Below are 27,622 nucleotides of genomic sequence, written 5' to 3' on the forward strand. Positions count from 1 at the left end.
TATAGTGTTGGCCCTAGCACCACGGCTGTCATAACCGAAAAGGACAGAACACACCTGGGGGGTATTTACATAGTGAACGGCTGGAGGGAGAGAGTTAGCTACAGCCCTGAAATCCCCAGCAGATCTAACGAATCACTGCAGAGCCATTCTGTTGGTAAAAGACAGGAGTTTGCTTGGCTGATATAAAAAATGATTTGATCCTGAAAGTGCCATTCCAATCAGAATGATTGATTTCTACAGAATGTTGCCTCTAGAAATGCTCTCATCAAATATAGGTCGGGCCTTTCTCAGAGGTATCTCCCTATATAAACATTTGTGTTCCAGATTATTGGGAGATTATTCAAGTCGTCCTCTTGTGTTTCATGAGGTGAATGTGTGTCAGGAAAGATGGGTGCTGTAATGAACACGATGGGAGACAGAGAGCTGGTTTCAAGAGGAGGGTGCAGCAGGTGTTTATTTGTAAAGGACCACAGGAGGAGGCAGGTAGCTGGGTTCAGGGGCAGGCAGAAGGTCATATACAGGGGGTCCAAAAGGGCAACAGTAAGTACAAGCAGGGAAAAGACTAACGTCATCCGGGAGATCCTGTACTCCCTGTTCACCCACGACTCCGTGGCCACGCAGTAGGCTTGATTACCAACAACGACGAGACGGCCTACAGGGAGGAGGTGAGGGCCCTCGGAGTGTGGTGTCAGGAAAATAACCTCACACTCAACGTCAACAAAACTAAGGAGATGATTGTGGACTTCAGGAAACAGCAGAGGGAACACCCCCCTATCCACATCGATGGAACAGTAGTGGAGAGGGTAGCAAGTTTTAAGTTCCTCGGCATACACATCACAGACAAACTGAATTGGTCCACCCACACGGACAGCATCGTGAAGAAGGCGCAGCAGCGCCTCTTCAACCTCAGGAGGCTGAAGAAATTTGGCTTGTCACCAAAAGCACTCACAAACTTCTACAGATGCACAATCGAGAGCATCCTGGCAGGCTGTATCACCGCCTGGTACGGCAACTGCTCCGCCCTCAACCGTAAGGCTCTCCAGAGGGTAGTGAGGTCTGCACAACGCATCACCGGGGGCAAACTACCTGCCCTCCAGGACACCTACACCACCCGATGTCACAGGAAGGCCATAAAGATCATCAAGGACAACAACCACCCGAGCCACTGCCTGTTCACCCCGCTATCATCCAGAAGGCGAGGTCCGTACAGGTGCATCAAAGCTGGGACCGAGAGACTGAAAAACAGCTTCTATCTCAAGGCCATCAGACTGTTAAACAGCCACCACTAACATTGAGTGGCTGCTGCCAACACACTGACTCAACTCCAGCCACTTTAATAATGGGAATTGATGGGAAAGTATGTAAAATATATCACTAGCCACTTTAAACAATGCTACCTAATATAATGTTTACATACCCTACATCATCTCATATGTATACGTATATACTGTACTCTATCATCTACTGCATCTTTATGTAATACATGTATCAGTAGCCACTTTAACTATGCCACTTTGTTTACATACTCATCTCATATGTATATACTGTACTCAATACCATCTACTGTATCTTTCCTATGCCGCTCTGTACCATCACTCATTCATATATCTTTATGTACATATTCTTTATCCCCTTACACTTGTGTGTGTATAAGACAGTAGTTTTGGAATTTTGGGATCTATGTATTTGAGAGTGAGTTGGAAGCAAACGCTACAGGTGCGACTCGCTAAGATCTGATTATATTTGTTATACAGTACATTGTTGTAATCTGTGTGTGTGTGTGTGTGTGTGTACACTCATACAGAGCTGGAGGAGCAGACACGCAGGGCCCTGGAGTTGGACCAGGAGAGGAAGAGAGCGAAGGAGGAGGCGGAAAGGTTGGAGGGAGAGAGACAGGCAGCGGAGGAGGCCAAGGCAGCGCTGGCTAAACAGTCCGCTGACCAGATGAAGAACCAGGAACAACTGGTAACACTTCACCACTTTCGATCAGGGTCCCGTTAACATACTTTCAGTGCATCCTTCTTTCCTTCCTTCCTTCCTTGAAGAAATCACTGATTTTATATTAAATGATTGATGAATGCAATATAATAGACACCCTACTCAACTTCCTATTGATTGATTACCTGAAGGAAGGATGTACAATGTACATATACCTTCTGTAGACAGGTATACAGCAATTCTCTAAGCCATCGGTCTCTTCTGGATTGTCCAACACACTAAAACCGTTGTAAACACTCTAACCTACAACATATCTGCACTGTACCTGCTAAGTTATTATCACGTCAATACCTATGGTTATATGTAAATGAGTGACACTGACTGACCTCTTGTAAACACCTCCCTTGCTTACAGAAAATGTATGGATGCTTTTACGACATGCATTCCAAAGGTGATTTGGTTATTCCTCATTGTATTTAACCTGGAATCCCATAGCTCTACTAATGGCTTACAGCTCCAAATGACTGACAGTAGGCTTATTGCTCATGTAGCTGTTTCCACATCAAATTTGATTGGTCACATACACATATTTAGCAGATGTTATTGCGGGTGTAGCAAAATGCTTGTAACAAAATGCTGGTGAGTTACCACCGCTCTAATATCCAAAAGTTATTTCCGGCTGTTATGTAATAATGCAAAGGATGCGTTCTGAGCTACAGTAATAAGGTCTGAAATAACATCTCAAAAAAGTACTGCCAAGTTGGTAGAGTTACGAGTGATACGGAGAGAGGGAGACAATAAGCCAAAGACACTAGACACCTTGTCATTGGGTGTAGGAAAATAACATTTATACAGTGTTGGAAGGCCCTGAGGCAGTAACCTTTAAGGGAAAAGGAGATACCTAGTCAGTTGTACAACTGAATGCATTCAACTGTAATGTGTCTTCCGCATTTTACCCAACCCATCAAAATCAGAGAGGTGCTGGAGGCTGCCTTAATCAACATCCACGTCATCAGTGCCCGGGGAACAGTGGGCTAACTGCCTTGCTTGGGGATTTGATCCAGCAACCTTTCAGTTACTGGCCCAATGCTCCTACCCACCAGGCTACCTGCCTATTTCGCAATGATAACTAAATATAATCTCTGGGTGCTAACAGATATCTGTGATTGAGGTGTTAATGTGCAGACAGCGTGCCCCAGGGGAAGTTCTCTGCTCTCACCACCCCCAACTCTCTCTTTGGTATTTCAAACAATATTTAATGGGTGGTATTACATGGTTAACAGTACTCATGTTGAAACCATGTGTCAATTACATTTTCATACTGGTTGGCCCATTAAACCTCATGGGCGCCATGGTCAGCTCTTGCAGTCTGGTGGCCAGTGTGTTGGTGTGTATGTCTGACAGAAGAGTGCTTTGTGCTTGTCTCTCGCAGGCCGCTGAGCTAGGAGAATTCACTGCCAAAATCGCTCTGCTTGAAGAGGCCAAGAGGAAGAAGGAAGAGGAGGCGACTGAATGGCAACACAAAGTAACGGCTACCTCTCTCTGATCCAGTGGCAGCTACTGAGGGAAGGGTGGATCATAATAATGTCTGGAATAGAGTTAATAGAATGGTATCAAACATAAACATATGGTTTTCATGTGTTTGATACCATTCCAGTCAGAACACTCAGTTCCAGCCATTATTATGAGCCGTCCCCAGCAGCCTCCACTGCTCTGCCCCCTGGGACTGACACATAAATAATAGTGTCTGTATCCAAATGTGTGGGGCTGTATGCCCTCAAACCAAATAATTTAACAGCATTCATAAGATCTAATGTACACTGAACAAAAATTTAAAGGCAACATGTACAGTGTTGGATCCTTGAGCTGAAATAAAATATCCCAGAAATGTTCCATACGCACAAAAAGCTTATTTCTCTCAAATTGTGTGCACAAATGTATTTATATCCCTGTTAGTGAGCATTTCGCCTTTGCCAAGATAATCCATCCACCTGATAGGTGTGGCATATCAAGAAGCTGATTAAACAGCATGATCTTTACCCAGGTGCACCTTGTGCTGGGGACAATAAAAGGCCACTTTAATAGGTGCAGTTTTGTCACATAACACAATGCCACAGATGTCTCAAATGTTGAGGGAGCACGCAATTGGCATGCTGACCGCAGGAATGTCCACCAAAACTGTTGCCAGAAAATGTTATGTTAATTTCTCTACCATAAGCCGGCTTCAACATCATTTTAGAGAATTTGGCCATGCGTCCAACCGGCCTCACAACCGCAGACAACGTGTATGACATTGTGTGGGTGAACAGAGTGCTCCATGGTAGAGGTGGCGTTATGGTATGGGCAGGCATAAGCTATGGATAAGGAACACGATTGCATTTTATTGATAGCAATATGAATGCATAGAGATACAGTGATGAGATCCTGAGGCCCATTGTCGTACGCTGCCATCACCTCATGTTTCAGCATGGCCCCATGTCGCAAGGATCCGTAAACTATTCCTAGAAGCTAAACATGTCCCAGTTCTTCCATGAACCGCATACTCACCATTGAACATGCTCTGGATCTACATGTACTTCAGTATGCTCTAGTTCCCCCCCCCCCCCCCCCCAATATCCAACAATTTAGCACAGCCATTGAAGAGGACTGGGACAACATTCCACAGGCCACAATCAACAGCCTGATCAACTCTATGTAAAGGAGAGAAGTCACGCTGCATGAGGCAAATAGGGTTCACACCAGATACTGACTGGTTTTCTGATCCACGCCCCTACCTTTTTTTAAGGTATCTGTGACCAACAGATGCATATCTGTATTCCCAGTCATGTGAAATCCATAGATTAGGGCCTAATGAATTTATTTCAATTGAATAAGTTCCTTATATGAACTGTAACTCAGTAAAATCTTTGAAATTGTAGCATGTTGCGTTTGTATTTTTGTTCAGTATATGTATGAGTAAGAGCTGAGTTTAAAATTGTGTGCTTGAGCCAGAACAAGATGTTTTTAAGATGTTATTGTGTCCCTTATTTGCATGTTAACCCCTAGTTTAGTATGTGTGTGTCTGTGAGTGTTTTAATGTTTTTGGAAAGTCTCTGGTCTACTCAGGTCCCACACCGACAAGCACTTTAAATACAGGTGTCCCTGTCTTTTGACAAAGTTGTCTTGAAATGTGTTGGTTTGTGTGTTTGTGTGTGTGTGTGTAAGCAATAATGTTTTTGTGTTTCCTGTTCCAAATAGAATATTGAAATGTGTCAGTACTGTCTGATTGTTATATATGAGACAATAGATGAGTAGTTTATTGAACACCAAGTGACAAACAGTTATTCCCACATTAACCCTCCCGCCAGGCCATCTCAGCCCAGGAAGACCTGGAAAAGACTAAAGAGGAGCTGAAGTCTGTGATGTCATCACCCCCGGCGCCGGAGCACGATGAGCAAGATGAGACAAACGCAGAGGGCAGTACCGAGCTGCACAGTGACGGGGTCACCAGCCACCGCAGCGAGGAGGAACGTGTCACAGAGGCCCAGAAGAACGAACGCGTCAAGAAACAGCTGCAGGTAGGCTCAGGAAGACGTGGCCTCACGTCATTAGGATGGATAGACCCCATACAGGCTCAACAAGATAAAAATCAAATACTGTTTTATTGGTCACACGCATATTTAGCAGATGTTATTGTCGGTGTAGCGAAATGCTTGTAGCTATCAACTGCAAAAAAATGTAGGGTTATGTTTAGGCCTAGGGCTAGTGTTGGGGTCAGTAGATCAACAGTTTGCTGATAATATGTTGAACAATACACCATCTGTCTGCAACTGTCCAAATGAAGTGTTCTCTGCTTTCCCCTCTCCCTCTTTGTCAGGCTCTGAGTTCAGAGTTGGCTCAGGCGAGGGACGACACCAAGAAGACCCAGAATGACATGCTACATGCGGAGAATGTGAAGGCTGGGAGGGACAAGTACAAAACCCTGCGCCAGATCCGACAGGGCAACACCAAGCAGCGCATTGACGAGTTTGAGTCCATGTAAGAGTCAGCGCCCTCCCACCCTCGCGTTGCCATGACAACATCTCACTTTCTTGGATAGCCGACCCTGCTCGTTCCCACCCCGTTCCCCCAAATCCGTACTTGCAAAAAGGCCAGAGGTGTGTGGATTCAATGTCCCACCCACTACTCCTTGCCAAAGCTCTGCCCACTAGCGGTTGGCCAATCAAACCGCTCCATGCTTAGAGCTCCACCCAACCACATCTGGAATCATCCAATCTGGAATGACAAGCAACATATCCTGCCGAAATGAACTTCTCCTTGAGCAAAGGATAATTTAACCCTTGCATGTCTGATGTAAGAATGGATTTTTTAAAAATAATATAGAGAGAAATTAGTGAATATTTTGCTTTTATTGAGAGAATTGCCATTTGTAGCTTTTTGATGTTGTTGACAAGCATGTATGTAAAGCTTTAAATATCGTACCTTACTTTTTTTTGTTTGTGATCAAGTATTTAAATGGTTTTCTTAAACTGCCTTATTCGTCTCATTTCATTTACATTACTTCAGTTTTGGTTTCATATTTAACTGTGGTGAGTTAGCTGTGCTCTAGTCATGGGTCAGCTGATGTTGAACCAGTGGTTTAATTCCTCCAGAATTTGAACACAGCTTTTATTTGTCCCTTCTAACCTATACGTTTGTGTTATTCACCGTCCATTGACGGTTTTGTGAACATATATTTTGGTCCACAATAAAGAATCCATGTATATTTCTTACTTCCAGTCAGTTAAAGTATTTATCCCGGTTGGATGAGGGTAGAATGGGAGGGAGGCAGCAGTTCAATATTATATGAACGGAGTGGTATGAGGAACTGTTTATTTTGAATATTCCAGATGAATCACCTTCCAGGCATTTTAAGAATGCGTGAAGGGAAAATAACCATAAAACCACCTGAGACATTTTAGTGGTCTAAATCATGGTTTTGACACTTAGGTTATGTAACAAATGATCTGTCTAGCTCCTCCTACAACTGGTAAAACAGTCTCTAGTCTAGACTGACGGGTTGCCTCCCACAATGTAACCAATGTTCCAGTCTGGGAAATCTAAGACTAGGTAAAATAGTAATGTCAACTGTGTTATCCTTAAATCTCAACCATAGTACAGTATGTACTATATGTACCGAGCTCTTCTAGATGTGAAATCATTTAAGTGAAACCCATAACTAACGTGGTGGTAACCCTTCCAAAGTACATGTGTAGTGTTGTGGATGACAACACACCAGGTTATTCATTCAACTTCATCACCACAGTAAACGTAACAACTGTTTTGATTTTAAATTTAATTTCAGATGTCGGAGTTTATTTATGTACGCATCACCTTCAGACATTCCGTTCAGTATGACAACAATTAAAAAAATAGATATAAAAGTTGTGAAGAATATTTCAGGTAGGCCTATTTGAATTGACATGCAAAAGTGGAAGAAAGTCTAGCATTATTATCATGATGTTGAAATGACGAGCTTCTTATTAAGTGTCATTAACCTGTCATCCGATTCAGTGTAGGCTACAGTACATGTCTGACATATGCCCCCCGAGTGTTGAAATTTCATTATCACATGATACACACATGCCTCACTAGCATCCTACTGTATCTAAATTAACCTGAGAACAATTTTGACAGCAAACCCATTCCTTTCCACCCGAAAAAGACTCATCGTCACCACCTTGAGTAAGGCTTTACTGCTGTATTATTCATAACTCATAAGGAGTCAACATTTTCCATTTGGCCTCAGTTCCCTGAATCAGCAAGTAAGACTGCTACACATGCCAGAGTATTATAAAGAGTCACGTGCTCTGGGGTTACGGTACTTAAAGCTCATTGTTTTAACATGCGTTGCCCCCCCCCCCCCCCCCCCCATTCACATACTGTACAGTCACTAAGGCAAGAACATCAACATCACATCAGGTCACAGTTCTCCATTTTCCTCCATTACATTTTGGCTTGAAATGACCCATGTTGACCTGTGAAGAGAGGATCATCATAATACATAAATAACATAGGCTAACCCTCAATCATTTTGCCAATTGCTTTGGTCCCTGATGGAATACTGCATCCCAACCTTATTTTTTGCACTTTTATAAGGCATTTATTAGATTTAACAGTTTTATTGTAGCACAAATTATGTTGGATTTAAAGCACAACAGGGATGAATATTTAAATAAATTATACATGGTATTTGGAGAAGTGTCTGACAAACTGTTTTTTAAACCTGAATTGTAGGCCTTGGATACAGACTGACACAATGAAACAAACAGTCAAATAGAATAATATACTAACCAGTCAGATGAAATAAAATAAAATTAACCAAATTCCAAAATGATAAAAAAATTGGTGGAAGAAATTCAACCAAGTACTGTATACAAAAACCAGCACATATACCACAGGAGGTTGGTGGCACCTAAATTGGGGAGGACGGCCTCGTGGTAATGGCTGGATCAGATTAAGTGGAATGGTATCAAACACATGATTTCCATGTTTGATGCCATTCCATTTACTCAATCCAGCCATCATTAGGAGCCGTCCTTCCCTCAGCAGCCTCCACTGACAAACAGTATACATACACTGTCTGCAAACCGAACAAACCGAACAAGTCACCTCATCAAAGGGTGTTTCATTATAGCAGAGATTAACAGTAGAGTACAGCACTGGCCATATCCAGTGACACTGAGGAAAACCACCCAAACAATTCCCCTCAAATATCTTAATGCTGATAAAAAAATTTAAAACCTCACACAGAATTCCAAAAACATCTCTTTAAAAAATCTGAACATGGAAAAATATTACATTTTTTAACTGAACATGGTTCAGACTATCATCAGATGTGGTTAAAAGAAGCACAATGCCATGTAGAGGCATTTAATACTCTGCCACACACAGAAGCACACTGGCACATAGTGCCCTAGAAAGGTGCTACACGTTGCTCAGCTAAAAAAAGCACTTTTGGCTGTTGTCATGTTGAGAAACTGGTTCCAGAGACTAAGTGCTGTCTTTGTCCAGTCAGCGGTGTTCCACTGATCCTCTGAAGGGAGCCTTAGTTTGAAGAGAGAGCTGAGAACCACTGTACATAAATATATTAAGAGAAAGATCATGACTGTCAATAGAGGCTGATGGTGAACAAATAATGGCTTCACCATAAAGCTGACCCCCACAGTCACACTCACATGACTGAGACCACCCAACATAATTTCAGTTCAACAATAATAAAACAACAACCCACCTTTTCCTGTCGATCAGTGCTATCCGGAATCCTTGGGACATCCCTACCTTAAACCCTCACCTCCATCCTAACCATTACCTAACCCAAACCTTAACCATTTCAAATGTCAACTTCAATGGGGTAGAGACATCCCAAGGAACCCGGATATCACATACCTTTTTCTGTCCTCTCTGTATGCTGATCATCAATCACAGTACAGTAGTTTGAAGAAATTGCATTTGATGCCCTTTTCTTTCACAAATACTTCTTAAAACACCATTTTCAAAAATCCCAAAATATATACTGAACAAAAGTTGCTCCTGTGTAATGATAATGCTGTTTAATCAGCTTCTTGATATGCCACATCTGGATTATCCTGGCAAAAAATAAATGCTCATTAACAGGGATGTAAACATTTGAGAGAAATATGCTTCTTGTGCGTATGGAAAATATCTGGGATTTTTTATGAAACATGGGATCAATACTTTACATGTTGCGTTTATATTTTTGTTCAGTATATTTTAGAACAGTAACAAATGTGACCAATTACGCCACATATACTCAAAATACCTTTTGTATAAATATTCTCATACAAAACAATGATCTGGTTTAAGTTAATAGGATACAATTTGTATCAATGAGGAGAGGCATTCTCTTGTTCACTAAAGTATGTGGTGGTCAGGTTACCTTGGCAACAAAAGTCCAGTGTTTTGGACTGCTGTGTGTGAGTAAGGCACAGAGGTGTCATTGCCTAACAATTTATTATATTCACTCAGTGATAGTGACAACTTGCAATGGATTCTAAGCCAGGAGGTAGAGTCTAGAAATACCCTGTCCACAGACTGAAGTTACAGTTGTCTGTCTGTCTGGATGGTTACACCAGACGTCTTCTCTTGTAATGATACCCTCTTTAACTAAAATACTCTTACTCATAATGAAAATGAAAAAGGGACAAATAAATGAACACATTCATACGTAAAATAAAATATATATTTAAAAAACTGTTTAAACGAACAGTGCACCTGCACTAGTTTGAATATCCTCAAGAACCATCTTGATATGATTTCAATGGCCAGAATGTTTTTTGGAGGACAAAGAAAAATGAGTAAAAAAAGGAAAAGAAAATCAATATCGCAATCTTCCATGCTGTGAAGTACGTTTTTGGTCTCTCCCCAGAGAGGAACTAGCTCCTGTATGTAAGAGTAAACAATAATCTGGGGTTTTCACATGAACTTTATCAGGCCTTTAACAGTTGGAGTTCCTGCGTTTCACTTCTCTAAAGGGGAAATTCATCAAATCTTTCAACAATGATATCAAATTCACCACCTGTTTTAACAATTATCTGATGAGAAATGACAGGGATAAAATTAAATCAGTGTAGCTTGGACTTATGTATTTGCTTTGTCTTTAAGTTTAAATGTTTGGAAGTGTAATTTTATGATGACAAACCATACCCTAGATTTGGAATCCCAGAATTCACCCTGTTTTGACACCTCAGGACTTTCCCTAACTTCCCCACCCTGAAACACTTGAGCCCTCCTTACCCTATGATATGATTTCCAAAAATAAAATAAAAATCATAAATAAATCTATCAAAAGTGCCATTAAAAAATATTAAAAGCTATAGAAATAATTTAAAATATATTACAAAATAAATTAATTAAAGCAACACATCCCATTCAGAATCTCCGGAATCCTGACCTTAAGTGCTGAAGGTGTTCTCATACCACACAACAGTAATGAACGAGCAGGGCAGTGAAAAAAAACCAATAAGGTTGAAAAAAGAATATTTGATGGAAAAAGATAAAGCATCTTCCCCTGCATCGTAGATGTTTTGGGGAGACTATAGAGTTGAGCACGCCACTTATTTCCTCTGCTACAGTAGTGTCAGTACTCAGTAGCCAGCCTGGGACTTCTCAGTCAGGATGGCTGCAGCCAGCTGCTGGGCGTCCATCACATGGGGGTTCCTCACCATCACCACCCTCACCAGCTCTGGGGGGAAGATGTTACACAGGTTGACAAACACATTCTCCCTCACGTCCTGGTATCTGCCCAGGGCAGGGGGCTCCTGGTGCTGGGGGGCCGTAGAGTGGTGGGTAAGAGGTGGAAGATGGGAGGAGGAAAGGGATTGAGGATGGGGAGAGTGTGTCCCCCTGGGCCAGGGCGAGTGCCAGGGTTGTTTGCGGCCCTCAGGCAGGGACTGGAAAGTGAAAGGCTCGTAGCAGGCCTGGGGGAGATGCTTGTAGTGGGGGTCCCATCTGGCCAGTCGCTGCTCCTGTCCTGGCCCAGGGTAGATCCTCCTTGGGTGGACAGGGGATTGCTTGTAGAGGCTGTTGTTGTCCTGCCAGGTGGAGCCCCCCAGGTTATGCCCCAGAGGAGAGCTGTGAGCGTGGGAGTGGGAGTGGGGGCTTGAGGTCTGGGATAGAGGTTGGGGAGGGTAGTTCCCAGAATAGCCAGAGTGGCTCCCCACAGACTGTTGCTGAATATGGGGAGGAAGGTAGGAGAGCTGGGCCTTGAAGTGGTGGAGGGAGGAGGGAGGATCCTCCAGGCTGCTCTGAGCTAGAGGGTAGCCATGGTGGGAGCCTCCATGGGGGTGCTGGGTCAAACCAGGGGGTGGGTGGTTGGGGTGATGTGGGTAGCAGCTAGGGCAGTGATGGTGGTGGTGATGGGGGTGGGGATAGTGGCACTTGAGGCTGTCATCCAGCAGGGGATCAGGGGAGAAGGAATCTGAGCTCATGCTGCCCTCGCTGCTGCAGTCAGACACCATTGAGCCCGTCCGTAGGTCAGCTGGGAACAGCCGATCGGGGCTCCGCGGCACTACCAGGCTTAGGCTGGAGTAAGACCCCATCAGGGAGTGGTAGCTTAGCTCCGGGGATTCACAGGTGGAGTATGACTTTGAGTGACCAAGCCCCGACAGCCCTGGAGCTCTGGAGGAGGTGTTCCCCCAGTCCTGAAGAGAGAAGCCGTGGCTGGAAGGAGGTCCCCCAGGAGCAGAAGCCAGGAGGCTGCTGCTGCTGCTACTGCTGCTACTCCCTCTGTGGGCCTCTGCTTTAGTCCTCCTGCCCAGACGCTCTTCCAGGAGGTCGTTGTAGGAGGGGGCACAAAGGCTGGGGTCCGACTGTCTCTTTGGGGGAGCTTGGTGGGGGTCTGGGATCCCGTCTACCCTGGAGCTGCTGGACATGCTGTGACTCTTCACCATCAGAGCCTCGCCCACCATTTTGGAGGAAGACGTAGAGGATGAAGAGGAGTTCTTGGCACGCAGCTCGTCGGCCACAGCTCGTTGGGGCTGACTGCCTCTCTCAGGGTGGAAGAACTTACACTTGTGGCCGTAAGTGCACTTCTTCCCTAAGGAGAGAATACAGGATGGTTAACTCTCAATTTTGAGACAAACCAAAAGAGGCTGAATGAATAATGCATAAGAGAGAATGGCTAGGTGTTACCATAGGGACATTGCTGCTTCCTGTGTTCTGGGATAACTGGTCTCTTCCTCAGGAAGTTCTCCAGACTGGGACCATGGCGACCCAGAGGATCATCAGGAGGCATGAACCTGGACACAACCCCATACCAGACACACCATCAGATATCCACATATCAATCCCCTTGGAAAAACAACTCCAGATACTAATAGTGATAGGCTCTTTGTCCACTGTGTTGGTGGGACTTCCATACTTGTCATTGACGAACGTATACATGAGCAACCGCTCATCAATGAACTTCTTCCACTCTGGCTTCTCATTGGCCAGGTCCCGGTAGTTGTCGTTAGAGACGATGATGCCGTCGGACTCGTAGGCCAGCTTGACGATGAAGCGGTCGTCGTAGCAGACCACCCGGCGGCCCTGGACCCGACGAGAGGGAGTGAACACAAGGATCTTGTCTTTCTCCAGGTGCCGCAATATCTCCTGGTCTAGAGAGAGAAGAGAGAGAGAGAGAGAGGTATGCATTATGTAACGCAATTGCAGAGGCCAAATTGAGCTCCGTAACACATCGCCATGCGCCTTTCAAATTTTGTAATAATGTGGAGGGCTCTGTATAGCTCCATATAGCTCCCCATTCACATGATTGGTTGACGGTAGGTGGGGGTCCTGTATAGATACAAACTCACTTCCTTGACACTAAGGTAACCTGCCTAAATGACTACGGACCCGTAGCACTCACGTCTGTAGCCATGAAATCCTTTGAAAGGCTGGTCATGGCTCAGATCAACACCATTATCCCAGAAACCCTAGATCCACTCCAATTTGTATACCGCCCCAACAGATCCACAGATGATGCAATCTCTATTGCACTCCACACTGACCTTTCCCAGCTGGACAAAAGGAACACCTATGTGAGAATTTGTTTTATTGACTACAGCTCAGCGTTCATCACCATAGTGCCCTCAAAGCTCATTACTAAGCTAATGACCCTGGGACTAAACACTTCCCTCTGCAACTGGATCCTGGACTTCCTGATGGGCCACCCCTAGGTGGTATTGTTAAGTAACAACACATCCTCCACGCTGATCCTCAACACAGGAGCACCTCAGGGGTGCGTGCTCATTCCCCTCCTGTACACCCTGTTCACTCATGACTGCATGGCCAGGCACAACTCCAACACCATCATTAAGTTTGCCGATGACACAACAGTGATAGGCCTGATCACCAACAATGATGACAGCCTATAGGGAGGAGGTCAGAGACCTGACCATGTTGTGCAAGGACAACAACCTCTCCCTCAACGTGATCAAGACAAAGGAGATGATTGTGGATGGACTACAGGAAAAGGAGGACCGAGCACGTCCCCTCATCGACGGGGCTGTAGTGGAGTGGAACAGGTTAAGAACTTCAAGTTCCTTGGTGTCCACATCACAAACAAACTAACATCGTCCAAGCACACCAAGACAGTCGTGAAGAGGACACGACAAAACCTATTCCCCTCAGGAGACTGAAAATGATTTGGCATGGGTCCTCAGATCCTCAAAAGGTTTTACAGCTGCACCATTGAGATCATCCTGACGGGTTGCATCACTGCCTGGTATGGCAACTGCTCGGCCTCCGACCGCAAGGCCCTACAGAAGGTAGGGCGTACGGCCCAGTACATCACTCGGGCCAAGCTTCCTGCCATCCAGGACCTCTAAACCAGGCGGTGTCAGAGGAAGGCCCTAAAAATTATCAAAGACTCCAGTCACCCTAGTCATAGACTGTTCTTTCTGCTACCGCACAGCAAGCGGTACCGGAGCGCCAAGTCTAGGTCCAAGAGGCTTCTAAACAGCTTCTACCCTCAAGCCATAACACTCCTGAACAGGTAATCAAATGGATACCCAGACTATTTGCATTGCCCCCCCACCCACGCTGCTGCTACTCTCTGTTATTATCAATGCATAGCCACTTTAATAACTCTACCTACATGTACATAATTACCTCAGTTACCTTGACGCCGGTGCCCCCGCACATTGACACATTGATTCTGTACCGGTACTCCTTGTATAAAGCCACACTATTGTTATTTACTGCTGCTCTTTAATTATTTGCTATTCTTATCTCATACTTTTTTTTGTATTTTTTTAAATCTGCATTGTTGGTTAAGGGCTTGTAAGTAAGCATTTCGGCGCATGTGACAAATAACATTTGATTTGATTTGATTCCTTCACAACAGCTCGGCGCTGCTCTACAAAGCGCAAGAAGTGTGAATGCCCTGACTTCTGCAGAGGCCGTATCAACGTAAATGATGCAAGGCCAATAAAGATGTCAGTTTGACCATGCAGCGCATTTAATGGTGAGATGTCACATGGTTAGCTCTGACAAATTAGCTCTGACAAATTGAAAACCCCAGTCATTGGCGACTCCATTACTCTCAGTATTAGACCTGCAGTAAAGAATCGATCAGCGATCATACGCTGTTTACCAGGTGGCAGGGCTACCTACGTTAAGGCTAGTCTGAAGATGGTGCTGGCTAAAGCTAAAACTGGCGAGTGTAGAGAGTATAGGGATATTGTTATCCACGTTGGCACGAACAATGTTAGGATGAAACAGTCAGAGTTCACCAAGCGCAACATACCTTCAGCGTGAAAATCAGCTAGAAAGACGTGTCGGCATCGAGTAATTGTCTCTGGCCCCCTCCCAGTTAGGGGGAATGATGAGCTCAACAGCAGTCCCACAACTCAATCGCTGGTTGAAAACTGATTTCTGACCCTCCCAAAAGATAGAATTTGTAGATAATTGGCCCTCTTTCCGGGACTCACCCACAAACAGGACCAAGCCTGGCCTACTGAAGAGTGATGGTCTCCATCCTAGCTGGAGGGGTGCTCTCATCTTATGTATGAACATAAGCAGGGCTCTAACTCCTCTAACTCCACAATGAGATAGGGTGCAGGCCAGGCACCAGGCTGTTAGCCAGCCTGCTAGCTTAGTGGAGTCTGCCACAAGCACAGTCAGTGTAGTCAGCCCAGCTATCCCCATTGAGACCATGTCTGTGCCTCAATTTAGGTTGGGCAAAACTAAACATGGCAGTGTTTGCTCTAGCAATCTCACTGGAATAAAGACCTCCTGCAATCCTGTCATTATTGAAAGAGATTGTGATACAGTAGCTCACATCTCAAAATAGGGCTACTTAATGTTTGATCCCTCACTTCCAAGGCAGTTATAGTCAATGAACTCATCACTGATCATAGTCTTGATGTGATTGGCCTAACTGAAACATGGCATAAGCCTGGTGAATTTACTGTGTTAAATGAGGCCTCTCCTCCAGGTTACACTAGTGACCATATCCTCTGCGCTTTCCGCAAAAGCGGATGTGTTGCTAACATTTACGATAGCAAATTTCACTTCCCCCCCATAAAATGACCCTATTCAGCATTCTTCCCTGAATTCCTTTTGGACCTTGTAGTCTTGGCAGATAATATTACATTTTTTGGTGACTTTAATATTCAGATGGAAAAGTCCACAGACACACTCCAAAAGGCTTTCGGAGCCATCATCGACTCAGTGGATTTTGTCCAACATGTGTCCGGACTTACTCACTGCCACAATCATACGCTGGACCTAGTTTTGTCCCGTGGAATAAATATTGTGGATCTTATCTTTTCCTCATAATCCTGGACTATCGGACCACCATTTATTACTTTTGCAATCACAACAAATAATCTGCTCAGACCCCAACCAAATTCTAATATAAATTCTCGAACAACCCAATGATTCCTAAATTCCCTTCCAGACTCCCTCCACCTACCCAAAAACGTCAGAGTACAAACATTTTACCTTGTGTAATACCCTAGATGCAGTCGCACCACAAAAAAACAAAAAACATTTGTCAAAAGAAACTAGCTCCCTGGTATACAGAAAATATCAGAGCCCTGAAGCAAGCTTCCAGAAAATTGGAATGGAAATGGCACTACACCAAACTGGAAGTCTTCAGATTATCTTGGAAAAACAGTACCGTGCAGTATCGAAGAGCCCTCACTGCAGCTCGATCATCCTATTTTTCCAAATGAATTGAGGAGAATAAGAACAATTCAACATTTATTTTTGGTACTGTCGCAAAGCTAACTAAAAAGCAGCATTCCCCAAGCAAGGATAGCTTTCAGTTCAGCAGTGATAAATTCATGAACTTCTTTGAGGAAAAGATCATGATCCTTAGAAAGCAAATTACAGACTCCTCTTTAAATATGCCTATTTCTCCAAAGCTCAGTTGTCCTGAGTCTGCGCAACACTGCCAGGGCCTAGGATCAAGGGAGACACTCAAGTTTTTAATACTATATCTCTTGACACATTGACTAAAATAGTCATGGCCTCTAAACCTTCAAGCTGCATACTGGACCCTATTCCATCTAAATTACTGAAAGAGCTGCTTCCTGTGCATGGCCCTCCAATGTTAAATACAATAAATGCCTCCATATCCACTGGATATGTACCAAACTCACTAAAAGTGGCAGTAATATAAACCTTTCTTGAAAAATCCAAACCTTGACCCAGAAAATATAAAAAACTATCGACCTATATCGAATCTCCCATTCCTGTCAAAATGTTTTGAAAATTTTTTTGCACAGCAATTCACTGCCTTCCCAAAGGCAAACCATGTATATGAAACACTTCAGTCTGGTTTTAGACCCCTTCATAGCACTGAGACTGCACTAGTGACGGTTGTAAATTACCTTTTAATGGCATCAGACCAAGGCTCTGCATCTGTCCTCGTGCTCCTGGACCTTAGTGCTGCTTTTGATACCATCGATCACCACGTTCTTTTGGAGGGATTGGAAGCCCAAATTGGTCTACATAGACATGTCCTGGTTTAGATCATATCTGTCATGAAAGATATCCGTTTTTCTCTGTGGATGGTTTGTCCTCTGACAATTCAACTGTAAATTCCGGTGTTCCTCAAGGTTCCGTTTTAGGACCACTATTGTTTTCACTATATATGTCATTCAGAAACATAATGTTAACTTTCACTCCTATGCGGACGATACACAGCTGTACATTTCATTAAAACATGACGAAGCCCCAACATTTCCCTCCGTGGAAGACTGTGTTTCAGACATAAGGAAGTGGATGGTGGCAAATGTTTTACATTTAAACTTGGACAAAACAAAGATGCTAGTTCTAGGTCCCAAGAAACAAAAAGATATTCTGTTGTATCTGACAACTAATCTTGATGGTTGTACAGTTGTCTCAAATAAAAGGACCTCAGCATTACTCTGGACCAAGATCTCTCTTTTGACGAACATATCAAGACTGTTTCAAGGACAGCTTTTTTCCATCTACATAACATTACAACAATCTGAAACTTTCTGTCCAAAAATGATGCAGAAAAATTCATCCATGCTTTTGTCACTTCTAGATTAGACAAATGCAATGCTCTACTCCGTCTACCTGGATAAAGCACTAAAACACTTCAGTTAGGGCTAAACAACACTCCTTCCGTGGCCTCCAACTTCTCTTAAATGCTCGTATAACAAAATGCATGCTCTTCAACCGATCTCTGCCCGCACCCTCCCTTCCGACCAGCATCACTACTCTGGACGGTTCTAACTTAGAATATGTGGACAACTACAAATACCTAGGTGTCTGGCTAGACTGTAAACTCTCCTTCCAGACTCACATTAAGCATCTCCAATCCAAAGTTAAATCTAGAATCGGCTTTCTATTTCGCAACAAAGCCTCCTTCACTCATGCTGCCAAACGTACCCTCGTAAAACTGACTCTCCTACCGATCCTTGACATCGGCGATGTCATTTACAAAATAACCTCCAATATTCTACTCAGCAAATTGGATGCAGTCTATCACAGTACCATCCGTTTTGTCACCAAAGCCCCATATACTACCCACCACTGCAACCTGTATGCTCTCGTTGGCTGGTCCTCGCTACATATTCGTCGCCAAATCCACTGGCTCCAGGTCATCTATAGGTCCTTGCTAGGTAAAGCTCCGCCTTTCTCAGCTCACTGGTCACCATAGCAACTCCCACCCGTAGCATGCGTTCCAGCAGGTATATTTCACTGGTCATCCCCAAAGCCAACACCTCCTTTGGCCGCCTTTCCTTTCCAGTTTTCTGCTGCCAATGACTGGAACAAATTGCAAAAATCACTGAAGTTGGAGACTTATATCTCCCTCACTAACTTTAAGCGTCAGCTGTCAGAGCAGCTTACCGATCACTGCAGCTGTTCACAGCCCATCTGTAAATAGCCCATCCAACCAACCACCTACCTCATCCCCATATTTGTTTTTGCTTTTCTGCTCTTTTGCACACCAGTATTTATACTTGCACATCCTCATCTGCACATATCACTCCAGTGTAAATTTCTAAATTGTAATTACTTCGCCACTATCGGACTATTTATTGCCTTAGCTCCTTACTTAATTTACACACACTGTATACAGATTTTTCTATTGTTATTGACTGTACATTTGTTTATCCCATGTCTAACTCTGTGTTGTTGACTATTGTCGCACTGCTTTGCTTTATCTTGGCCAGGTCGCAGTTGTAAATGAGAACTTGTTCTCAACTGGCCTACCTGGTTAAATAAATACATTTAAAAAAATAAAACACGGCTGCTAGAATCTTGACCAGAACTAAAAAATGTGATCATATTGCTCCAGTGCTAGCCTCTCTACACTGGCAAGGGCTGATTTCAAGGTTTTACTGCTAACCTACAAAGCATTACATGGGCTTGCTGCTACCTATCTCTCTGATTTGGTCCTGCCGTATATACCTACACGTACGCTATGGTCACAAGACGCAGGCCTCCTAATTGTCCCAGAATTTCTAAGCAAACAGCTGGAGGCAGGGCTTTCTCCTATAGAGCTCCATTTTTATGGAATGGTCTAACTATCCATGTGAGAGACGCAGACTCAGTCTCAACCTTTAGGTCTTTATTGAAGACTCATCTCTTCAGTAGGTCCTATGATTGAGTGTAGTCTGGCCCAGGAGTGTGAAGGTGAACGGAAAGGCACTGGAGCAACAAACCTCCCTTGCTGTCTCTACCTGGCCAGTTCCCCTCTCTCCACTGGGATTTTCGTGGGCTGAGTCACTGTTTTACTGGTGCTCTTCCATGCCGTCCCTAGGAGTGGTGCGTCACTTGAGTGGGTTGAGTCACTGACGTGATCTTCCTGTCCGGGTTGATGCCCCCCCTCGGGTTCGTGCCATGGGGAGATCTTCGTGGGCTATACTCTGCCTTGTCTCAGGGTAGTAAGTTGGTGGTTTGAAGTATCCCTCTAGTGGTGGTGGAGGCTGTGGTTTGGCGAAGTGGGTGGGGTTATATCCTGCCTGTTTTGCCCTGTCCGGGGGTATTGTCGGATGGGGCCACAGTGTCTCCCGACCCCTCCTGTCTCAGCCTCCAGTATTTATGTTGCAATAGTTTTTGTGTCAGGGGGCTAGGATCAGTCTGTCATATCTGGATTATTTCTCCTGTCTTATTCGGTGTCCTTTGTGAATTTAAGTATGCTCCCTCTAACTCTCTTACTCTCTTTCTCTTTCTCTCTTTTCTCACTTTTCTCTCTTCTCTCGGAGGACCTGAGCCCTAGGACCATGCCTCAGGACTACCTGGCCTGATGACTCCTTGCTGTCCCCAGTCCACCCCAGTCCACCTGCTGCTGCTCCAGTTTCAACTGTTCTGCCTGCAGCTATGGAACCCTGACCTGTTCACCGGACGTGCTACCTTGTCCCGTACCTGCTGTTTTCGACTCTCTCTCTGTACTGCAGCTGCTGTCTCTAACTCTGAATGATCGGCTATGAAAAGCCAACTGACATTTACCCCTGAGGTGCTGACCTGTTGCACCATCTATGACCACTGTGATTATTATTATTTGACCCTGCTGGTCATATATGAACATTTGAACATCTTGGCCATGTACTCTTATAATCTCCACCCGGCACAGCCAGAAGATGATTGGCCACCCCTCAGAGCCTGGTTCCTCTCTAGGTTTCTTCCTGGGTTCCTGCCTTTCTAGGGAGTTTTTCCTAGCTACAGTGCTTCTACATCTGCATTGCTTGCTGTTTGGGGTTTTAGGCTTGGTTTCTGTATAGCACTTATGACAGCGGCTGGTGTAAAAAGGGCTTTATAAATACATTTGATTGATTGATTGAACAGTATAATATAAACTAGGAACTTAGCTGCAGAAATCGACTATGGCTTCAGACTTTTACTCTGGTGAGACATGTAAAAACCAATGAATTAAGATGGCAACGACAGAGAAGGCTGCCTCACTTCTAGTCCTTTGGAAACTTTGCAATACACTCGCAATAACATCTGCTAACCATGTGTATGTGACCAATAACATTTATTTGGATTTGATTTGAATTCATGAACAAAGCTACCCAGCGTTTGTTTGTGATAATTTTTTGATGAAGCATTTAAATGTCAAGTAGCCCAACACCAGGGCTCGGCTTGTGCCTATAGAGAATGTAAAAGTACGCAATTCCCACCTATATGAAAATAAGCAATGATATCGGTAAAATGTTAGACAAGTCTATAACAGTCTAATGTGGCTTCAGGTTTGTCTTTGAATTGGTGTGCATTCCTCGCATTTGCAACGATGAAAAAAACTTTAAAATTGACATATAGTTTACACATCATATATGTTTGTGTTTATATTGAACTTTTATCAATGATAAAACATAATGCAAGTCATTTATACTGCAGAAATGTATGTTTATGCCTTGAAACAAAGTATCATTGGTGTTACTCAATTTAAATTAAGGGAAATCATTAATCTTATCCTCCATTTTTGTCCTCTCTAGTGAACATCAGTTCTTGGTCCGTATCTCTAAGGCCATGCAAGCCACTGTATTAAGTCATGTTGTCCCTTTGAGAGGACATTCTGGGATGTTCAATTATATCACGTGTGGTGGTATGACCTTGACAACTTTATCTTCCTGGTAGAAGAAAATGGCTGCCGTCAGAATCAGCACATTTTATGGAAATTTGAAAAGAAGTGTGTAATTAATAATTATAATTTTTGTCAGTTTGATATTCAAATTACTTCTAGCGAGTGAATATCCCAGGAATAGTTCAAACCTTTTGTGACTAGGGGGCAGTATTTTCATTTTTGGAAAAATAACGTTCCCGTAGTAAACGGGATATTTTGTCAGGACAAGATGCTAGAATATGCATATAATTGACAGCTTAGGATAGAAAACACTCTAAAGTTTCCAAAACTGTAAAAATATTGTCAGTGAGTATAACAGAACTGATATTGCAGGCAAAAGCCTGAGAAAATTCCAATCCGGAAGTGCCTCATGTTTTGAAAGCGCTGCGTTCCAATGAGTCCCTATTGAGCAGTGAATGGGCTATCAACCAGATTACTTTTTCTCCGTATTCCCCAAGGTGTCTACAGCATTGTGACGTAGTTTACGCATTTATGTTGAAGAATACCCGTAAGCGGCTACATTGCGCAAGTGGTCACCTGATGCTCTCAGAGTGATTCTCGCGTAAAATACAGAGGTAGCCATTATTCCAATCGGTCCTACTGAAAAACCAATTGTCCCGGTGGATATATTATCGAATAGATATTTGAAAAACACCTTGAGGATCGATGATAAACAACTTTTGCCATGTTTCTGTCGATATTATGGAGCTAATTTTGAATATTTTTTCGGAGTTTTCGTGACTGCAATTTCCGGGCGATTTCTCAGCCAAACGTGAAGAACAAATGGAGCTATTTCGCCTACAAAAATCATCTTTTTGGAAAAAAGGAATATTGGCTATCTAGCTGGGAGTCTCCTGAGTGAAAACTTCCGAAGCTCATCAAAGGTAAACGATTTAATTTGATTGCTTTTCTGATTTCCGTGACCAAGTTATCTGCTGCTAGCTGGACAAAATGCTATGCTAGGCTATCGATAAACTTACATAAATGCTTGTCTAGCTTTGGCTGTAAAGCATATTTTGAAAATCTGAGATGACAGGGTGATTAACAAAAGGCTAAGCTGTGTCTCAATATATTTCACTTGGGATTTTCATGAATAGGAATATTTTCTAGGAATATTTATGTCCGTTGCGTTATGCTAATTAGTGTCAGTCGATGATTCCACTCCCTCATGCGGGATGGGGAGTCACTAGAGGTTATGAGTTGGCAGGACTGTGTAATAATTGTTTCACATTAAATAAGAGCTAAGTAAGAGCTTATTAAGAAATGCCCTCTATAGTGGACACCCAGATGCCACAATGATGTTTTTCACCTACTGTGCCCATTGACTATAATGTACAGTTGTGGCCAAAAGATTTGAGAATGACACAAATATTAATTTCCACAAAGTTTGCTGCTTCAGTGTCTTTAGATATTTTTTGTCAGATGTTACTATGGAATACTGAAGTATAATTACAAGCATTTCATAAGTGTCAAAGGCTTTTATTGACAATTACATTAAGTTGATGCAAAGGGTCAATATTTGCAGTGTTCACCCTTCTTTTTCAAGACCTCCGCAATCCGCCCTGGCATGCTGTCAATTAACTTCTGGGCCACATCCTGACTGATGGCAGCCCATTCTTGCATAATCAATGCTTAGAGTTTTTCAGAATTTGTGGGGTTTTGTTTGTCCACCCGCCTCTTAAGGATTGACCACAAGTTCTCAATGGGATTAAGGTCTGGGGAGTTTTCTGGCCACGGACCCAAAATATTGATGTTTTGATCCCCGAGCCACGTAGTTATCACTTTTGCCTTATGGCAAGGTGCTCCATCATGCTGGAAAAGACATTGTTCATCACCAAACTGTTCCTGGATGGTTGGGAGAAGTTGAGCTTGGAGGATGTGTTGGTACCATTCTTTATTCATGGCTGTGTTCTTAGGCAAAATTGTGAGTGAGCCCACTCCCTTGGCTGAGAAGCAACCCCACACATGAATGGTCTCAGGATGCTTTACTGTTGGCATGACACAGGACTGATGGTAGCGCTCACCTTGTCTTCTCCGGACAAGCTTTTTTCATAATGCCCCAAACAATTTAAAAGGGGATTCATCAGAGAAAATGTGAGGCAGATGCACTCACACCTGCCTGCTGCCATTCCTGAGCAAGCTCTATACTGGTGCTGCCCAAATCCCGCAGCTGAATCAACTTTAGGAGACGGTCCTTGCGCTTGCTGGACTTTCTTGGGCACCATGAATCCTTCTTCACAACAAATGAACCACTCTCCTTGAAGTTCTTGATGATCCGATAAATGGTTGATATAGATGCAATCTTACTTCAGCAATATCCTTGCCTGTGAAGCCCTTTTTGGGCAAAGCAATTATTGCGGCATGTGTTTCCTTGCAGGTAGCCATGGTTGACAGAGGAAGAACAATGATTCCAAGCACCACCCTCCTTTTGAAGCTTCTAGTCTGTTATTCGAACTCAATCAGCATGACAGAGTGATCTCCAACCTTGTCCTCGTCAACACTCACACCTGTGTTAACGAGAGAATCACTGACATGATGTCAGCTGGTCCTTTTGTGACAGGGCGGAAATGCAGTGGAAATGTTTTTGTGGGAATCAGTTTATTTGCATGGCAAAGAGGGACTTCGCAATTAATTGCATTTCATCTGATCACTCTTAATAACATTCTGGAGTATTTGCAAATTGCCATCATACAAACGGAGGCAGCAGACTTTCTGAAAATTAATATTTATGTTATTCTCAAAACATTTTTCGCCCTTACTGTACATGTTTTCATAATTAAATCCTAATGACCACTACAGAGGAACATTTTGCTCTTACCATGAAATATAAATAACTTTTTTTTTTAAATAACTAAATCATTTTTTCTAAACACATTTTTGGTAACATGTTTTTTTCCACCCCAAACACTTATGTTATGTAAAAATAAAAAATAAACTATTCCAAACATTTTTTGGGGGGTCTCAGGAGGATAGATCATGGTTTTTAAGGGTTAATGTCCTGAGATTTGAGCATCCTCAATTACCTAAAATGTGTTATTGGTGTTACTGTCCTTTGACAATAAAGGGAAGACACAAATGTTGGGAGAAAGAGGTGATTTAAAACAGGAGTGAGGGTGGAGTTTAATCAAAATAAGGTGGGGGTTTGGAGAGTTATGGAATGTTGGGGGTGCATGTGGAAATGCTGGTTAACCTGTGATGAGAGTGTCCGGTCTGGACTGTTCCTTTCTCCAGGCGGGCACAAACACAGTGATGTCACGGTGACCGCGCTCAAGGAACCAATCAACAGCCAGCTGGATGCCGTGACAGGAGAACACTTCCTTATTCCCATGGCTGTGGAAAAACATACACAAATCCATGGTCATGAAATTCTTGGCGTCTTCGTTTATTTCTATAATACTACAGAATAAAGATTAGAAGAACTAGTGGATAAGGTTTTTCAGAGTGAAAAGGAACCTGAGTAAAGTGTTTCTGAATGCAGCAGCAGTTTGTGTTGACTCACCTCATGGCTACATTACTCCCATCCACCACCACAGGCCTGATGTTCTCCTTGTCATCCAACAGCAGCTGGGAGGAGCAGTCCAGCCTGCAGGAGTCCAGAGAGGAGGAGGATAAGGAGGAGGAGGAGGGCGAGTGGGAGGTGGCTGAACCCCCAGCCTGATCCGTTTCTGACTTGGTGCCCAGTTTGACCAGTTCTCCCAGTATGTCATTGATGAGGGCGTCGGGCCCTAGCTTCCGCACAACCAGCAGAACCAGATCCTCAGAGTAGCCCAGCTTCAGGGCAAACTCCATCTTGGAGCGATACTCTGTGAAGGGGTTGGTGGAGTGTTTTGGGTCTCTAGAATGGGGGCTCTGTGCCGGGCCCTGCCCAGCAGGGTGACAGGGGTGTGGGTGGGTGGTCTGAGCGTCAGAACCAGAGCCATGTTGGACCCCTCGCTCATCCTCGCTGTCCGACGCAGCACTCTCTTCAGAGGAGTTACTACAACTACTACTACTGCTGATGCTGCTACTACTGACACTGCTATGGGTGCCTCCTACCTCCGTCTCGTCCCTCTCCAATGCTCCTGAGTGGGTGCCAACTGTGGCACTCAAGCTGGCCTGGCGGTCGGTGCCTTCCACGTGGAGGTAGTCCAAATCCAGCTCCAGGTTGAGGATGTGGCCTGTTTCATCCTCCAGATGGTCCTTCAGGCCCATTAAGCCGTCTCAAACATCCAGTATCTAACACCGGACCTCTGACCCCGGACGACACCAATGTCACTGCTGCTGATAGGCTGCTCTCTGACCAATCCTGAGACAGAAGCCTGGGGGAGAAGGAGGGGCATTGGTCAGACTGGTTTCCTCCTGTAAATCTGGGGAATTTTCAATACTTTTCTATCTGAACCTTTCGTAATGTTACAATTAACCCCCAAGTGATTTGACTTCTATTTCCTAACTTGTTGAGATACTTTATAACAGCCAGAGTAAATCACTGGGCCCAGCCCTCCCTTAAATCACTGGGCCCAGCCCTCCCCATGCTGCAGGCGGTAGGTAACCTTGAAGAGCTCTAATTGAGTAACCAGAGCTGTAGTAGAGCTTATTAAGCGTTAGGCTGAATGACACACCAGATGCATTTCCAAAAGGGCAGGTTTAAAACCATCATTTCCATCATTCACTTCAACTGATTTGCATTTTATCAGCGATGAGATCAGCAGTCAGAGAAGCTCTCGTCAACGTCGGTGTTAACAACACACCATGCTAAGACACACAAACCTGGCAGAATTGACACTCAATAACATACTCTGCATTGCACCTACACCCATAAAGGAGAATGCAGGATGGTATTTTTTTGTCTTGACATGATTTAACCTCTTGAAGCTAGGGGGCACTAATTTTATGTTTGGAAAAATAACGTTCCCAAAGTAAACGGCCTATTTCTCAGGACCAGATGCTAGAATATGCATATAATTGACAGATTAGGTTAGAAAACAAAATAATGTCTGTGAGTATAACAGAACTGATATTGCAGGCGAAACCCTAAGGAATATCCAATCAGGAAGTGCCTCTTATTTTGAAACCCTTCTGTTCCTATGCATGCCTATCCTCCATTCCCTAAGGTGCCAACAGTCTTTAGACGTAGTTTCAGGCTTTTATTTTGAAAAATGAGCGTGAAAGATCACATTGCGTAAGTGGATAGGTGGAGGCTCTCAGAGTGTTTTTGCGCTACACAGTAAAGCGTCCATTTTTTCTCACGCTGTTATTGAAAAACCTACACACTCGGTTGATATATTCGAATATATATTTTAAAAACTACCTGAGGAATGATTATAAAAAACGGTTGACATATTTCTGTGGACATTATGAAGACTATTTGGAATTTCCGTCTGCGTTGTCGTGACCTCTCTTTCCTGTGGATTTCTGAACATAACGCGACAAACAAACGTCTGTCTTTTGGGTATAAAAATCATCTTTATGGAACAAAAGGAACATTTGTTGTGTAACTGGGAGTCTTGTGAGTAAAAACATCCGAAGATCATCAAAGGTAAACGGTTAATTTGATTGCTTTTCTGATTTTCGTGACCAAGCTTCCCTGATGCTAAGTGTACATAATGCTATGCTAGGCTATCGATAAATTTACACAAACGCTTGGATTGCTTTCACTGTAAAGCATAATTTCAGAATCTGAGACGACAGGTGGATTAACAAAAGCCTAAACTGTGTTTTGCAATATTGCACTTGTGATTTCATGAATATTAATATTTTTTTGTAATATTATTTGACTGTTGCGCTATGCTATTCAGCGGTTGCTGACGAAAATGATCCCGCGACATGGATGGGTAGCGTCAAGAAGTTAAAGGGGACTCTTTACATCCACCACCTGATGTTCAAGCTAGGATCAGTGGTTGTGTGCTGGGGTTTGTGATTGGCTGAAAAAAAGAAAGACCTGTTCTAATGGGCCAGCCTCCTAATTTCTCAGTGACCCCTTTAAAAGGGACATGTATTACAGCATCATCTAAACACGGTGACACACTAATGTAGGGACCCAGGGAAACCTGGACTCAGGGGTATACGCAATATAATAAACAATTAGGGTTAGGAGTTATTTATTTATTTATTTCACATTTATTTAACCAGGTAGGC

At 43.6% G+C, this 27,622-nt stretch overlaps 2 protein-coding genes across 5 annotated transcripts in view; one reads left to right on the top strand and one right to left on the bottom strand.

Moving 5' to 3' along the window:
* Positions 1 to 6,450, top strand: part of LOC109869461 (radixin) — a 55,168-nt gene extending 48,718 nt beyond the window's left edge. For all 4 annotated transcript variants that reach the window (XM_020459641.2, XM_031799281.1, XM_020459649.2 and 1 more), the window contains 4 exons: positions 1,805 to 1,965; positions 3,371 to 3,463; positions 5,286 to 5,495; positions 5,795 to 6,450. In XM_020459641.2, the coding sequence (XP_020315230.1) occupies positions 1,805 to 1,965; positions 3,371 to 3,463; positions 5,286 to 5,495; positions 5,795 to 5,959 (629 nt within the window). In that variant the 3' untranslated portion in view covers positions 5,960 to 6,450. The remainder of the gene's footprint in view (positions 1 to 1,804; positions 1,966 to 3,370; positions 3,464 to 5,285; positions 5,496 to 5,794) is intronic.
* Positions 6,451 to 7,816: 1,366 nt separating this feature from the next.
* On the bottom strand, positions 7,817 to 25,784 carry LOC109904785 (probable ribonuclease ZC3H12C). The gene is made up of 5 exons (XM_020501929.2): positions 25,008 to 25,784; positions 24,699 to 24,838; positions 12,839 to 13,073; positions 12,610 to 12,716; positions 7,817 to 12,514 (listed from the first exon to the last, which is right to left on the bottom strand). Exons 1-5 carry the CDS (start codon positions 25,697 to 25,699, stop codon positions 11,064 to 11,066), a joined length of 2,625 nt encoding a protein of 874 aa, XP_020357518.1. The 5' UTR covers positions 25,700 to 25,784; the 3' UTR covers positions 7,817 to 11,063.
* Positions 25,785 to 27,622: the final 1,838 nt, after the last annotated feature.

Source organism: Oncorhynchus kisutch, linkage group LG2 (assembly GCF_002021735.2).
Source record: "Oncorhynchus kisutch isolate 150728-3 linkage group LG2, Okis_V2, whole genome shotgun sequence".
In the NCBI taxonomy this organism is placed as follows: domain Eukaryota; kingdom Metazoa; phylum Chordata; class Actinopteri; order Salmoniformes; family Salmonidae; genus Oncorhynchus; species Oncorhynchus kisutch.

Excerpts from the sequence above, each read along its gene's own strand:
- LOC109904785 (XM_020501929.2), bottom strand. The coding sequence starts at position 25,699 with ATGGGCCTGAAGGACCATCTGGAGGATGAAACAGGCCACATCCTCAAC. Across the intron at positions 12,717-12,838 it reads TATACGTTCGTCAATGACAA|GTTCATGCCTCCTGATGATC; the intron begins GTATGGAAGTCC and ends GGTTGTGTCCAG. Across the intron at positions 12,515-12,609 it reads GAAGCAGCAATGTCCCTATG|GGAAGAAGTGCACTTACGGC; the intron begins GTAACACCTAGC and ends TTCTCTCCTTAG.